The 16,888-nt window shown below is 45.7% G+C and overlaps 1 protein-coding gene across 1 annotated transcript; it reads right to left on the reverse strand.

The window, feature by feature from the left end:
• Nucleotides 1-2,192: 2,192 nt before the first annotated feature.
• On the reverse strand, nucleotides 2,193-16,162 carry DHRS7C (dehydrogenase/reductase 7C). Its single transcript, XM_073660269.1, has 7 exons — nucleotides 16,057-16,162; nucleotides 15,220-15,378; nucleotides 5,683-5,795; nucleotides 5,388-5,598; nucleotides 3,304-3,396; nucleotides 3,055-3,210; nucleotides 2,193-2,974 (listed from the first exon to the last, which is right to left on the reverse strand). The coding sequence occupies exons 2-7, from the start codon at nucleotides 15,371-15,373 to the stop codon at nucleotides 2,766-2,768; spliced, it is 936 nt and encodes a 311-aa protein (XP_073516370.1). The 5' UTR covers nucleotides 15,374-15,378; nucleotides 16,057-16,162; the 3' UTR covers nucleotides 2,193-2,765.
• Nucleotides 16,163-16,888: the final 726 nt, after the last annotated feature.

Consider the following 16,888-nt stretch of genomic DNA (forward strand, 5'->3'; position numbering starts at 1 on the left):
TTTTTATATATTTTACTGGTTAAAAAAAAAATTCAGAAAATGTGTTTGTGTCATTTCATTTTATATTTTACCATCAATGTGGCTGCGAGAGGTCTTGTTTTTTGCTTGTCGAGCTAATCTTTTTATTGATATAATTTGTGGGTAGAGTCAATGGTTTGGTGCGATATATATATATCATATTATATTATTATTTATACACATATTTTATTATTTATACACATATATATTTATATTTGATATATATATATATATATATATATATATATATACAAAAAGAAAGCACACATATATATTTATGTTTATTTATATTTTTTTATTTTATTTATATATATATATATATATATAAAGCATTATATTATTATTATTTAAACACATATATATTTATTTATATTTTTATATTTTAGTTATATATATATATATATAAAGCATTATATTATTATTATTTATACACATATATATTTATTTATATTTTTATATTTTAGTTATATATATATAAAGCATTATATTACTATTATTTATACACATATATATTTATTTATATTTTTAGATTTTATTTATATATATATAAAGCATTATATTATTATTATTTAAACACATATATATTTATTTATATTTTTAGATTTTATTTATATATATATATATATAAAGCATTATATTATTATTATTTATGCACAAATATATTTATTTATATTTTTAGATTTTATTTATATATATATAAAGCATTATATTATTATTATTTATACACATATATTTATTTATATTTTTAGATTTTATTTATATATAAAGCATTATATTATTATTATTTATACACATATATATTTATTTATATTTTTAGATTTTATTTATATATATATAAAGCATTATATTATTATTATTTATACACATATATATTTATTTATAGTTTTAGATTTTATTTATATATAAAGCATTATATTATTATTTATACACATATATTTATTTATATTTTTAGATTTTATTTATATATATATATATATATAAAACATATTATTATTATTTATACACATATATATTTATTTATATTTTTAGATTTTATTTATATATAAAGCATTATATTATTATTTATACACATATATTTATTTATATTTTTATATTTTATTTATATATATATATATATATAAAGCATTATATTATTATTATTTAAACACATATATATTTATTTATATTTTTATATTTTATTTATATATATATAAAGCATTATATTATTATTATTTATACACATATATATTTATTTATATTTTTATTTTTTATTTATATATAAAGCATTATATTATTATTATTATTTACACACATATATATTTATTTTTTAGTTATATATATATAAAGCATTATATTATTATTATTTATACACATATATATTTATTTATATTTTTATATTTTATTTATATATATAAAGCATTATATTATTATTATTTATACAATTATATATTTATTTATATTTTTATATTTTAGTTATATATATATAAAGCATTATATTATTATTATTTATACACATATATATTTATTTTTTAGTTATATATATATAAAGCATTATATTATTATTATTTATACACATATATATTTATTTATATTTTTATATTTTATTTATATATATATAAAGCATATATATATATAATTGTTGCAAATTTTTTTTAAAGTGTCAATGGAACAAAGCCGACTATTTTTTTTTCACCGTAAAATAAGTTTGTGCAATTATTTATGTGCTAATACCAAATATGTTAATTAGTTTTTTTCACATTTTGCTATATATATTTTGAGAGAGGGTGGGATTTAAAGCTTTATATTTTGGGGGCTTTTTTTTTAATATTGTAATTTTATTTTATTTTTTTTACACTTTTTTTTTATTAGTCTGCCACCTGCTGTAGGGCTGTTGTATTGCAGTGTAATATATCATTTCTGGTCTCCTATGAAGCACAGCCACAGAGGCCGTCAGTAGGATTCCAGAATGTGGTGGTCCCCCACGATAAGACCCCACTGATCGGTAAAACAAAGTAGCAGAAGCTGGCAGAGGCTCTCCTGCAAGTAATAGAAAGTCTATGACCCAGCGGTAAATTGGGTTCTGCCCCTTTAATTTAGCTCCTCCCACTTGAGTAACAAAGTAGCAGGAGACATTATGATGGGGGGAGGCTTGGAGGAACATGGGGTAGGGATTGCAATCACTTACAAGTCACCCGACATATCCAGACTATTGGGGTCCCGCACTGCCCCCTGCACATAACCTCCAACAACTACCATTCTTAAAGGGAGACTTTATCCCCCACAACACTTACGAACCTCTCACTTTCCCCGTTACCTCTCGCCTCCTAATTCTGCACCAAATATTTTGGCGCCATTCAGTGCCCCCTTTTTTCCAAGCCTTCCCTTCTTTATAAATACACACGTGTGCGTTTTTTTGGGCACAAATCTCCCCCAATGTTTTTCCCACACCATAAACCCCCCCTAATGTGCATGTGGACACCAGTAAAATACAGAAAATCGAGGCCCTCCTGACGTTCTGACACACAGCAGCAAATCTCCCACAGTGGCCACTAGAGGGAGCTCTCTGCAGACAGATTTATTATGGAGTTCAATGTAATCTCAGTCTGCGGTAAGCTCTTCAGCTCCCTCTGGTGGCACCCGCAAGTAGTCCGAATTGTAATCTGTTTCTGCAGAGGATTTGGGGCTCTGTATCAGAACGCTAAGGTATGATATGAAACGAATGAGAGGACCTCACGGAAATGTCTCTTTTTGTGAATCATTGGTTTGGTTTATTTTTCCTCTTCCACAAAATGTTTTTCCTTCACCCCTGTGGCCACCACGGCAAAGAATAGTTCTGGGAGGAAGGTCCTGATGTAGAGCGCCACCTTGGGGACGGGATTCGCCATGAAAACTTCCTGTTTTCTCCGGCTGACCGTGCGCAGGACTTCCTCGGCCACCTCCACTGGGTGCACGCCGTAAGAGAGCTTCCTGAAAAAGACTGTGACATGATAGGGTTAATAATGACGCCATCATTGCCGACACCCGGGTATGGTGGTGGTAGCGCCAGGGCGGCCTTACATTTCCAGATGGAGGCTTCGAAGTTCCCGGGTTCAGGCTGGACGTGGTACGACCGGATGAACGTGGGGCTGACGGTGCTGACGAAAACATCGAACTCCTCCACTTCAGCTCTCAGGCAGTCGAAGAATCCCTGGATCGCGTGTTTCGAGGCCGCGTCTAAACACAGATTGGAACGTTTTGGCGCAATACCATCAGCGAATCGTTCCGGGACCTCCGTGGGGGGGTTGAACCCCTGATGGAAATACTCACAGGCCGCACGAAAGGGGACGCCCAGCTTTCCTTGTATGTTGTTGACTAGAACAATCTGTCCCGTCCTTCGAGAAATCATATGAGGAAGAATAGCTGCGGGGTAAAGTGACCATTAGAGGGAAGAAAAATTTTCAAAAAATTAGCTTACTTATATATTCTGCGAGCCTGTGCCGACCACTTCATGTTTGATTTATAGGGGATAATATCATATCGGAATTGCAGCTTTCTCTTTTTATGCACAACAAAATTGTGTTTGCTTTAGCAGCTGCTGACTGGCATTGAGTGCACAGTCTCAGTCAAGCAAGTCACTGTGCTTGGAGGACCCACTTGGAGCATGTAACGGAGCAGTTTTATACAGCAGGCACCTGCTAAATGGTCTAACCAGCAGTCACCATTTAGACAATGGCACGAAAGAGGTTGAAAATGTATCCTATCTGGTGAAAGTCGAGCAAAAAAAAAATTGGGCGACACCACTTTGTGAATGTTTTTCCCAGCACTATGCGCTCCTGAAGGATGATGATGATGATGGAACTCGATATTCGGATTCCGATGATGATGGAACTCGATATTCGGATTCCGATGGTGATGGAACTCGATATTCGGATTCCGATGATGATGGAACTCGATATTCGGATTTCGATGATGATGGAACTCGATATTCAGATTCCGATGATGATGGGATTCCGATGATGATGGAACTCGATATTCGGATTCCGATGATGATGGAACTCGATATTCGGATTCCGATGGTGATGGAACTCGATATTCGGATTCCGATGGTGATGGAACTCGATATTCGGATTCCGATGGTGATGGAACTCGATATTCGGATTCCGATGATGATGGAACTCGATATTCGGATTCCGATGGTGATGGAACTCGATATTCGGATTCCGATGGTGATGGAACTCGATGTTCGGATTCCGATGATGATGGTACTCGATATTCAGATTCCGATGATGATGGGATTCCGATGATGATGGAACTCGATATTCGGATTCCGATGATGATGGAACTCGATATTCGGATTCCGATGGTGATGGAACTCGATATTCGGATTCCGATGGTGATGGAACTCGATATTCGGATTCCGATGGTGATGGAACTCGATATTCGGATTCCGATGATGATGGAACTCGATATTCGGATTCCGATGGTGATGGAACTCGATATTCGGATTCCGATGGTGATGGAACTCGATGTTCGGATTCCGATGATGATGGTACTCGATGTTTGGATTCCGATGATGATGGAACTCGATATTCGGATTCCGATGGTGATGGAACTCGATATTCGGATTCCGATGATCATGGAACTCGATATTCGGATTCCGATGATGAAGGAACTCGATATTCGGATTCCGATGATGATGGAACTTGATATTCGGATTCCAATGATGATGGAACTCGATATTCGGATTCCGATGGTGATGGAACTCGATATTCGGATTCCGATGATGATGGAACTCGATATTCAGATTCCGATGATGATGGGATTCCGATGATGATGGAACTCGATATTCGGATTCTGATGATGATGGAACTGGATATTCAGATTCCGATGATGATGGAACTCGATGTTCGGATTCCGATGATGATGGAACTCGATATTCGGATTCCGATGGTGATGGAACTCGATATTCGGATTCCGATGATGATGGAACTCGATATTCAGATTCCGATGATGATGGGATTCCGATGATGATGGAACTCGATATTCGGATTCTGATGATGATGGAACTGGATATTCGGATTCCGATGATGATGGAACTCGATATTCGGATTCCGATGATGATGGAACTCGATGTTCGGATTCCGATGATGATGGAAACTCTTGTTTCAAAAAAAAAATAAAAAATTGAAATGGTAGAATTGCTGCTTTTTGGTCACGTCGCCTCCCCAAAAAATCAAATCAAAAAATTCAGAAAGTCATACGGACCCCAATGTAGTACCAATAAAAATCGCAGCTCGTGCCGCAAAGAACAAGACTCCATACTGCTCTATCGACCGGCTCTTGGAAAGAGAGGAGGAAAACGCAAAGAGGGGCACAACCTCAAGCTGCCGACAGGTTAGGGGGTCACTTACTTTTGATTAGAGTGATGGGGCCGAAATAATTAGCGTCCATGATCTTCTTGTCCAGCTCCAGGGTGACGCTGTGCGCCGGCCCCTTGATCTTCATGCTGGCGTTGTTGATCAGCACGTCCACGCAGCCGTAGCAGTCCTGGATCTCTTTGCCCATGGCTTCGATGTCGTTGATGTCACTAATGTCCAGAAGGACAAGTTTGGGGGTAAAAGTCTGTAGAGAGGGGAAATGAATACGGTCAACGTGTGATGGCGTCCGCGTATCGTATCGCTGCATGATGGATTAGATACCACGTACCACACTGGGGTCGGCGACGCTTATTAGGGCGTCGTGCAGAGCTTCCAGCTTCTCCCAGGTTTTACCGCAGAGAACCAGGCGAGCGCCGGCGGCGTGGAAAACTCGGGAACATTCTAGAAAATATGAAGATAAAAGTTTACCATGTGGGTAACATCCCATCCCCCACACTACGGTCACGGAAATATTAAAGGAGGATAACCCTAAGCCCCCATGACGTCCCTAGATGACTTCTGTTATGCACACGCCCGGGCTAGAGCGGCGTGTGCATGTGATTGGTAGTGATTCCACTGGACCGTGCCGGAGAGTGTATGCCTGGAGGGGCGTAACTAAGTATCTACCCGATCCGACCAAGGTGGCACGACGGCATACGACGCCAGTGCACCAAGGAGGAACCGAGCAGAGGGACCAGGTGCTACTCCAGGACAGACCCCGGACACGGCTGTTGACCCACACAGGGAAATACAGGAACAGACTGGTATGCAGGCAGGCGGGTATGCAGGCAGGCGGGTATGCAGGCAGGCGGGTAAAGGCAAGCACAGCTAGAGTGCAGACGGGGAGGCACTAGCAGGTAGGAACACAGGCGGGATAGAGCCCAGTACACACCGGGACTCAGGAACAATACAGGCAGGATAGGGCCCAGTACACACTGGGACTCAGGAACAATACAGGCAGGATAGGGCCCAGTACACACTGGGACTCAGGAACAATACAGGCAGGATAGGGTACAGGCAGGGCAGGACAGGACTGCCGGAGCAGCGGGCAGAAGCAGGGCAGGACAGGACTGCAGGAGCAGCGGGCAGAAGCAGGGCAGGACAGGACTCTGTTCACACGGAACAGACAGGAAGGGAAAGACAGAGCCAGACACCCACAGGGTACTTGCAGTGAAGTAGCGAGTGGGCCAAAAACTCACAAACGGGAGTACAGAGACAACAAGCAGGAGTTAGGTACGAGTACAGACTCTGCAGGAAAAGGAAGGGAATGGACATAGACAAAACAGGTAAAGGATAGGAGAGAGTTCAGACTGGAACTGAGTGTACGGAGGAGACCGACACTGCAGCGGGATACAGGAGCGGGTCTGGGAATACTGCCCCCAGAGAGGCGGGACGAACAGGCAAGGAGCGTGTTCAGACAGGACAGACAAGATACAGGACACAGTTCAGACACGGGAGCTGACACCGCAAGGCAGGAGACATACAGGACTTAGTTCAGACACGGGAACTAATACCGTAAAGCAGGAGACATACAGGACACAGTTCAGACACGGGAGCTGACACCGCCAGGCAGGAGACATACAGGACTTAGTTCAGACACGGGAACTAATACCGAAAAGCAGGAGACATACAGGACACAGTTCAGACACGGGAGCTGACACCGCAAGGCAGGAAACATACAGGACTTAGTTCAGACAGGCCTGGAAACAAGCCTCCAGGAAAGGCGGACAGGGAAACAAAGACGGGACCTGGCACCTTCAGAGTGCAAGCACACACTGAAAGAAACACATATGCTCAGGCAGGGATAGAAGGGAGCTGCTGAGCTATATACCAAGAGACAGACAGCGATAGGCTGAGGACGCACAAGGGGTGTGACCCACAGCAGGTACAAAAGGCAGGAAGTGATCGGGCGCCGCCCTTAAGCAGCAGAAACAGACACAGACACAAACAAGACAGCATGGAGGGAAGCCAGAGAGACATTCTGGACAGGAGATCAAGTGCGCGCTCCTGCACAGTGGGAGATGGACCACTATGCAAGGACGCCGCCAGGTATGTTACAGTACCTCCCCCCTTACGCCCCCTCTTCTTCAGGCCTGCCAGAATCTTCCGCAGGGAATTCGAGGACCAGTCGTTCACTGGGTTGGAGGGGGACAGAGACTTGAGGGTAATCTCTGCTTCGAGGTACATCTTGTCAAGCTCACAGGAAGAAATAGACGGGTTATCAGGTACATAATGAGGAAAAGTCACTGTCTCTTTGTTATCTGGTGGTACCCCGGAGGATTCAGGAAACAACTGGAGGTCCTCCGCCGGGTCAGAAGAGTACTGAGGCTCAGAGAAAACATCTGCTTCAGAGTACACAAGGTCGGACTCACTGGAGGAAGCAGGCGAGGTATCAGGTACAGGAAATAGGAAAGTCTCTGTCCATTCACCACCAGGTGGCACCCCGAAGGGTTCTAAACACAACTGGAGGTCCTCCGCCTGGTCGGAGGGGTGTAGAGACTCGGGAGTAACTTCTGCTTCGGAGAACACTAGGTCGGACTCACTGGAGGAAGCAGGCGAGGTATCAGGTACAGGAAATAGGAAAGTCTCTGTCCATTCACCACCAGGTGGCACCCCGAAGGGTTCTAAACACAACTGGAGGTCCTCCGCCTGGTCGGAGGGGTGTAGAGACTCGGGAGTAACTTCTGCTTCGGAGAACACTAGGTCGGACTCACTGGAGGAAGCAGGCGAGGTATCGGGTACCGAGTATAGGAAAGTCTCTGTCCATTCACCACCAGGTGGCACCCCGAAGGGTTCTAAACACAACTGGAGGTCCTCCGCCTGGTCGGAGGGGTGTAGAGACTCGGGAGTAACTTCTGCTTCGGAGAACACTAGGTCGGACTCACTGGAGGAAGCAGGCGAGGTATCGGGTACCGAGTATAGGAAAGTCTCTGTCCATTCACCACCAGGTGGCACCCCGAAGGGTTCTAAACACAACTGGAGGTCCTCCGCCTGGTCGGAGGGGTGTAGAGACTCGGGAGTAACTTCTGCTTCGGAGAACACTAGGTCGGACTCACTGGAGGAAGCAGGCGAGGTATCGGGTACCGAGTATAGGAAAGTCTCTGTCCATTCACCACCAGGTGGCACCCCGAAGGGTTCTAAACACAACTGGAGGTCCTCCGCCTGGTCGGAGGGGTGTAGAGACTCGGGAGTAACCTCTGCTTCGGAGTACACCAGGTTGGACTCACTGGACGAAGCGAGCGAGGTATCAGGTACAGAGTATAGGAGAGTCTCTGTCCTTTCGTTACCAGGTAGCACCCCGAAGGGTTCAGGAGGTCTCAGGGAGGACAGACCCAGGCGTGACTGCTTGCCTCTAAGTCTAGCACGTCTGGACTGCCTCTTGAGGTTGGAAGAAGTATTCCGGAAAGCGTAGTCACCCTGTGAGGATTCTGGGTGGGCAGTAGTCTCATTGGGCTGGAGAACTATTACGCTACCCACACACATTACCCATTGGGGCTGCTCCGGGATATTGGGAAGTGAAGCTTCAGCAGGAGCCTCCGGGTTAGGATCATCGAAGACCATTAGAAAGGCCACCAGGAAGGCCATTAGGTCCCGGAGGATCGGATCCTGTGTCTCATATAGGGGGTTGATCCATTCCAAGGCATCCCCCGCCAGGTAAGACATAATAAAGGCCACTTTAGCCCAATCGGAAGGAAAATAAAGAGGGTAGGCCTTAAAGTGTAGCATGCATTGCTCCACAAATGCACGACACTGTCTTGGATCCCCATAGTAACGTGGCGGATCCGCAGGAACGAGAGCTGATAGATCCATCTGGACGGTGCGTAATTCGCCTGGAACTCAGCTAAGGGAAAAAAAAATTTATTTATTTATTTTAATGCAAGTCTTCGCTGGAAACTTCTCAGAGAGCGAAGGCCGTGGGGCTCAACGGGAACCATGGCCTGAGCATGCTGTTATGCACACGCCCGGGCTAGAGCGGCGTGTGCATGTGATTGGTAGTGATTCCACTGGACCGTGCCGGAGAGTGTATGCCTGGAGGGGCGTAACTAAGTATCTACCCGATCCGACCAAGGTGGCACGACGGCATACGACGCCAGTGCACCAAGGAGGAACCGAGCAGAGGGACCAGGTGCTACTCCAGGACAGACCCCGGACACGGCTGTTGACCCACACAGGGAAATACAGGAACAGACTGGTATGCAGGCAGGCGGGTATGCAGGCAGGCGGGTATGCAGGCAGGCGGGTAAAGGCAAGCACAGCTAGAGTGCAGACGGGGAGGCACTAGCAGGTAGGAACACAGGCGGGATAGAGCCCAGTACACACCGGGACTCAGGAACAATACAGGCAGGATAGGGCCCAGTACACACTGGGACTCAGGAACAATACAGGCAGGATAGGGCCCAGTACACACTGGGACTCAGGAACAATACAGGCAGGATAGGGTACAGGCAGGGCAGGACAGGACTGCCGGAGCAGCGGGCAGAAGCAGGGCAGGACAGGACTGCAGGAGCAGCGGGCAGAAGCAGGGCAGGACAGGACTCTGTTCACACGGAACAGACAGGAAGGGAAAGACAGAGCCAGACACCCACAGGGTACTTGCAGTGAAGTAGCGAGTGGGCCAAAAACTCACAAACGGGAGTACAGAGACAACAAGCAGGAGTTAGGTACGAGTACAGACTCTGCAGGAAAAGGAAGGGAATGGACATAGACAAAACAGGTAAAGGATAGGAGAGAGTTCAGACTGGAACTGAGTGTACGGAGGAGACCGACACTGCAGCGGGATACAGGAGCGGGTCTGGGAATACTGCCCCCAGAGAGGCGGGACGAACAGGCAAGGAGCGTGTTCAGACAGGACAGACAAGATACAGGACACAGTTCAGACACGGGAGCTGACACCGCAAGGCAGGAGACATACAGGACTTAGTTCAGACACGGGAACTAATACCGTAAAGCAGGAGACATACAGGACACAGTTCAGACACGGGAGCTGACACCGCCAGGCAGGAGACATACAGGACTTAGTTCAGACACGGGAACTAATACCGAAAAGCAGGAGACATACAGGACACAGTTCAGACACGGGAGCTGACACCGCAAGGCAGGAAACATACAGGACTTAGTTCAGACAGGCCTGGAAACAAGCCTCCAGGAAAGGCGGACAGGGAAACAAAGACGGGACCTGGCACCTTCAGAGTGCAAGCACACACTGAAAGAAACACATATGCTCAGGCAGGGATAGAAGGGAGCTGCTGAGCTATATACCAAGAGACAGACAGCGATAGGCTGAGGACGCACAAGGGGTGTGACCCACAGCAGGTACAAAAGGCAGGAAGTGATCGGGCGCCGCCCTTAAGCAGCAGAAACAGACACAGACACAAACAAGACAGCATGGAGGGAAGCCAGAGAGACATTCTGGACAGGAGATCAAGTGCGCGCTCCTGCACAGTGGGAGATGGACCACTATGCAAGGACGCCGCCAGGTATGTTACAACTTCTTTCACCCTTTGCGGAGATCACATTCCTATCCTTGTCTTACCCCGAGAACGACCCCGACTAGTGCATAGGGCAGCAGGAACGCTAGTCCTGCCATAACGTAAAGACACAAAAGGAAACAAACAGGGATAAAAAAAAACACCAATCGCTCAACACACTCCCAAACTACAGAAACTGGAAGGAAAAGGTGAGGCACAACAAACAGGAGAAAAGGTAAAACAAACTTCCAAATAGATATCTCCAGAGACGACTCCAAGACGATCTCTTTTCACAAAGTTCAAACCTCCAGCACCAAACCAGGTTATAGCAAGCTATCACTGGCAACTACTCAAGCTAAGAGGTGAGTTTTTATACCAAAGGGGAGTGGAGAAATCAGAACAGCTGGGGAGCAAGGGAAATCTGCAGAGATAACTGGAGGGCAAAGCAAATCCAATTAGTGAAGGTGCATGTGTAGTCAGACGCCGTGATCTTCTGACCCCTCTCTGTTGTGGTATCCCCATGACAGTATTCCCCCCTCAAAAGAGGGGACTCAGGACCAGGTTTATCTGGATGTGAGGCATGAAAAGAACGAACCAACCTGATTGCATGAACGTCAGATGCTGGTACCCACATCCTCTCATCTGGACCATAACCTTTCCAATGTACCAAATACTAAAGTGACCGGTGTACAAAGCGAGAATCGATAACCTCCACTATCTAGAACTCCAGATTGCTATTAACAATGACCAGGGAATGTGGCGGTAGAGCCAGTTCTGAGAAAGCAATGTATTTTTTGAGAAGTGATCGGTGAAACACATCAAGGATTGTAAAAGTACGTGGCAAAGACGAAACGCTACAGGATTAACGACAGCCACAATCTTATAGGGGCCGATGAACCTAGGTCCCAGTTTCCTAGAAGGAACTTTCAGCTTCATATTCTTAGTAGACAACCTCACCAAATCACCAACACACAGGTCCGGCCAACCAAGAGTTCTCGATTGCCGATATCATAATTCCTTTCGGCGTGTGACAATTTTTAAGAGAAGAAGGCACACGGACATCATTTTCTTGGTGACAAACTCTGTGACAATATAGCCCCTACCTCCGATGCATTTACCTCCACAATGAACGGTTGAGTAACGTCAGGCTGTATGAGGATCGGAACAGAAGCAAAATATTTCTTCAAAAAAGCAAATGGTTAGACCATCTTGAAAAGTCCATCCCTTTCCTGGTCATATCCATGAGAGGTTTGGCCACTACCGAAAAGTCCTTGATGAACTTTCAGTAATGGTAGACTCTACACTAAATAAGGACAGAGTCTCTGACTGTGGTGGACCCTAGCCAGGCCATGGCGATTGGTGATCCTCCTTCGCTGCCCCCCTTACTGACCAGAAACAGGATGCTGTCCCCGAAGGGACCAATGAAGCAGAAGGGATGGCTGCCACAAGCCGTCCCACTGAGACGTCCCACGGTCCTTCTTTTCCCTGGTGGTCCCGGATTTCAACGTGCTGCTGCTACTATGGATGGATCAGGTCAGATAATGGAGGCCTTGAGGGCTGGGTTTGCAAAGGGGGGCGAGCGCTGGTTACAGGCCCTCATTTCCGGGCTCAGCGCTCATCCCCCTGTCCCCAGCGCCAGCAGATGGCCTTGTCCCAGGCCCTCTACCCCTTATGGTCCCCACACATTTTCTTGTCCAAGGTGCAGGCCCCGTGGTCCCCTCACTCCCTGGGCCCATCCACCTTCCAGTACCTCAGGAGATTTGCGTGCCATCACTCCCCTGGTGTCCCTTGGTCACTGCGGGACCAGCGTGTCCGGTTCTCCCTCCGCCTGTTCCCCATTTGCGGTCGGCCCCACTGCGGTCCCTGTGCGCCGCCGCATCGCAGCTGCAGGAGGCACATACGCCTCTTCAGGCCATGCCTCCCGGTCAAGTAAATCGTGCGGAGGAGCGGGCGGCGGCGGCTGGTGCAGCGTTGGGCCCGGCGTCGCAAGCGGGGGGGGATTAATTTGTAGCGCCGGCGGCGGGCACTGCTTTGCTTCAAGGCTTCTGCCCACCGTCGGCATTTGAGACAAGCTGGAGCCTGCTGCCCACCAGCCCCTTATACACACCTCCCCGGGCCGTGGCGATTGGTGATCCTCCTTCGCTGCCCCTCTTACTGACCAGAAACAGGATGTCGTCCCCAAAAGGACCAATGAAGCTTTGGTTGAGGGTCCCAACAGTCTAGCTTGTGAAACCCAGAAAATGTTGTAAAGCCTTCAAATTTTCAGGAAGATCCCAATCCAGTACCACCTGGACTTTCGCAGAATCCATACTAAAACCAGTGGGAGATAATAGATATACCAGAAATGTAATCTACTGAACAGCAAACATACATTTTTCCGACTTGATATAGAGTTTATTATCCCTAATTACCTGTAATACATACCTGACATGTACCTGGTGTGACTCAAGATCAGGCAAACAAATCAAGATGTCATCCAGATAGACAACCACAAATCTACCCGCCAGATGATGGAAAGTGTCATCGCTGGAAAACGGCAGGAGTATTAGTCAACCCAAATGGCATAACAAGGTTTTCGTAGTGCCCCTCTGAGGTATTGAAAGCAGTCTTCCACTCATACTCCTCATTTATGCAGAGGACATTATATGCCCCACTAAGGACCATTTATGAAAAACATTTTGCCCCAACGATCTGATTAAAGAGATCCGTGATGAGAAGGAGAGCATACGGATCCCGAACAGTGATCCGGGGTTTAATAACCGGAAATCCAAGCAGGGCGTATCCCCTCCATCTTTTTTATTCTTAAAGAAACACCTTGCTCCCGCGGGGAATGAGGAGGGTCAGATTTGTATGCTAGCCAGGTTCTCAGTAATATAATCTTTCATGGCCTGTATCTCAGGAACAGAAATATTATACAACCTGCCCCAGGAATCTCAGGGGGCAAAAAAAATTGTGACCTACCAATGGAGGAAATATGTACACCCAGGTTGCTAACCTCCACGCAACCTGAGCTTCTTAGTGTTGCGGTTACGTATTGAGGGACAGATACCTACAAAATGACCCTTACGACCACAAAAAAAAACTAAATTCCCCCTTTGAGCCAAACCGCTGATGAATCGGAGCAACGAGTTGTCCCCCCCCAACTGTATAGGTTCCTCAGTGGACTCAGGCTTAGGTTCTTTAGGCACAGTGATGTCTCCTTTTGTCTCTCTCGGAGACTGCGGTCCATACGGATAGCTAGAGACATAGCGGCCTCCAGAGAAACAGGGGTCTCATACAAGCATCTTTTACTCTCTCAAAAAAGACCTTGACAAAATTGACTCCAGAGCATGGGATCATTCCACCTGGTGTCGGTGGACCATCAGTGGAACTCAGAGAGGAGCTCCTCAGATGGCCGATCTCCCTGCTGAAGCTTACGTACTTTGGATTCAGCCAGGGAGACATGGTCAGGATAATCATAAATGAATCCCAGAGCACTTCAGAGAACCTATACGACAAAGCCTGGTTAGGCTTAGATGGGAGTTGCCCGGGAGCAGTGGCCACTAAATCCGGGGTCAGAGGTGGGTCCTGCAATGTCCCAGAACGCAGGTCGGCCACCTCCATAGATTTTGCAACTGTTCTGCTAGAGCAGCCACTGGGTCCATCGTAGACTCAAATAAAGTGGGTCCAGTGATAATGTCATGCTTCTCCCAGAAGGGAAGGGGAACTCTGCCACTAGGGAAAGATTAAAGGGGGGCACCCCTGACACTTGCCTTGCGCAACCCTAAGCTCCCTGACATCCCTAGACGGGTTCTTTCACGTTGTGTGGCGATCACGTTCCTATCCCTGTTTTACCTTGACTAGTGCGTACGGCAGTAGGAACACTAGTCCTGCTCTACCATGAAGACACAAAGGGATAAAAGATACAGCAATCACTCAACGTGCTCCCAAACTAGAGAAAGGGGAAGGACAAGGTGAGACAAACCAAAAAGCAGATAAAAGTAAAAGAAGACACTCAAACTTCCAAATAGATATCTCCAGAGACGACTCCAAGACCACCTTTCTAAAGACAGCTCACACCTCCAGCTCCAAACCAGGTTATAGCAAGCTATGACTGGAAACTACTCAAGCTAAGAGGTGAGCATTTACAAAAGAGGGGAGTGGAGAAATCAGAACAGCTGAGATAACTCAGAACAGAGAGCTCTAGGAGACAAATAGAACCGTTTAACCCTTGCAACACCAGAACAAGGGAAACCTGCACAGCTAACTGGAAGGCAAAGCAGATCCATCCAGTGCAGGTGCATGTGTAGCCAGACGCCGTGATCTCCTGACCCCCCTCTGTCGCGGTATTGTTGTGACAACCACACACCGCTCCTCACCTTTACCCAGTCCGGAAACCGCGTCCGTGATCACCACCACTTTATTTTTTACCGCTGATCTGGACATCAGACGCACCACCTCCCGATAGATGTAAATGATGCCGCTTATCCCCAGTAGGAGCAGCGGCAAAATAAGAAAAGTTAGGAATCCCATTGTTCCTGAAAGCAAAAAAAAAAAATAAGTCAAAAGCTTCCCCTAAAAACATGCAATTTTCTTTTTTCATCAGATTTTCATGCTGATAATCATCGATAACAGATAATACAAAAATTATAGCCATAAATGTAAGAACAGCAGAAATACTGCACAGTCACAGAACCCAGTGCAAGCACAGGACATACACAGTCACAGGACCCAGTACAAACACAGTACATGGCGATGACATCACACTGCTTGGCCCTTGTACAAATAAATAGATCCACCCTAACTGATGACATCATTGTATTTTCTCTGTGATCTCATTGACCCCCGTGATCGCCCTATAACAGCAGTACAAACAGCAGCAGATTGGTTTGGGGTTGCCCAACACGGCACTTACTATTTAACCACTTGACACCTGCCTAAACTTTTGTGCAGTATTGTATGCTACACTATGTATGTGGGCACTGTGCGGTACTATTATTTAGCTCTGTTTGGCGATACTATTTGAGTATCACAGCAAATATAACTTTGTATTTGCATCATTCAGAAGGTGAGGGGACCTCCGATGCAGGATTCGTCGTTACGCCACACAGGACATGATGTGACCCCACTCCCTGATCTCTCTATGACACCCACTGATGAGATAACATAAAGCGCACAAAATGCACACAATACACACCGCACGAGGTGTTACTTACAATAATGCCCTCAGATAAGCGATGATTTTCTGCAGTAAAGTCCTTGAGAGTCCCCTGGCTGGATGTCACCGGCCGGCGACCAGCGCTGGATATAAATAGGAGTCAGCTGTGAAGAAGTTACACAAGATAATTTAAGCCCCTCGGTGTAATCCAGAGAGGGGGCTGCATGGCGGCATCCAGTTTCACATGACTTTTGCAGGGCCTAGGTCTCTAAGTTCGGACCGGACGGGATTAAGGGGACATTGGCTGCAACACATTATATAGATACTGTATGTAGATAATAATACAGGGATCAAAGCATCAATGTGAACAGTACGTACAGAAAAACCTACTAATACACAGGGGAGGGGGCTGATATACAGAGATATGGGGGGCAGATAGATATACAGTGATATGGGGGGCTGATATACAGAGATATGGGGGGCTGATATATAGAGATATGGGGGCTGATATACAGAGATATGGGGGGCTGATAGATATACAGTGATATGGGGGGCTGATATACAGAGATATGGGGGGCTGATATATTGATATTGGGGGCTGATATACAGAGATATGGGGGTCTGATATACAGAAATATGGGGGTCTGATATACAGAGATATGGGGGGATGATATACAGATATATGGGGGCTGATATACAGAGATATGGGGGGCAGATAGATATACAGTGATATGGGGGGCTGATATACAGAGATATGGGGGGCTGATATACAGAGATATGGGGGCTGATATATAGAGATATGGGGGCTGATGTACAGAGATATGGGGGGCTGATATTCAGAGATATGGGGGGCTAATATACAGAGATATGGGGGGCTGATATACATAGAT

Source organism: Phyllobates terribilis, unplaced genomic scaffold (genome assembly GCF_046119375.1).
Source record: "Phyllobates terribilis strain yellow unplaced genomic scaffold, ASM4611937v1 Scaffold_25__1_contigs__length_18738178, whole genome shotgun sequence".
NCBI classification, from domain to species: domain Eukaryota; kingdom Metazoa; phylum Chordata; class Amphibia; order Anura; family Dendrobatidae; genus Phyllobates; species Phyllobates terribilis.

Excerpts from the sequence above, each read along its gene's own strand:
- DHRS7C (XM_073660269.1), bottom strand. The coding sequence starts at position 15,373 with ATGGGATTCCTAACTTTTCTTATTTTGCCGCTGCTCCTACTGGGGATA. Across the intron at positions 5,599-5,682 it reads GCGTCGCCGACCCCAGTGTG|ACTTTTACCCCCAAACTTGT; the intron begins GTACGTGGTATC and ends CCCTCTCTACAG. Across the intron at positions 2,975-3,054 it reads CGAAGCCTCCATCTGGAAAT|TCTTTTTCAGGAAGCTCTCT; the intron begins GTAAGGCCGCCC and ends ATCATGTCACAG.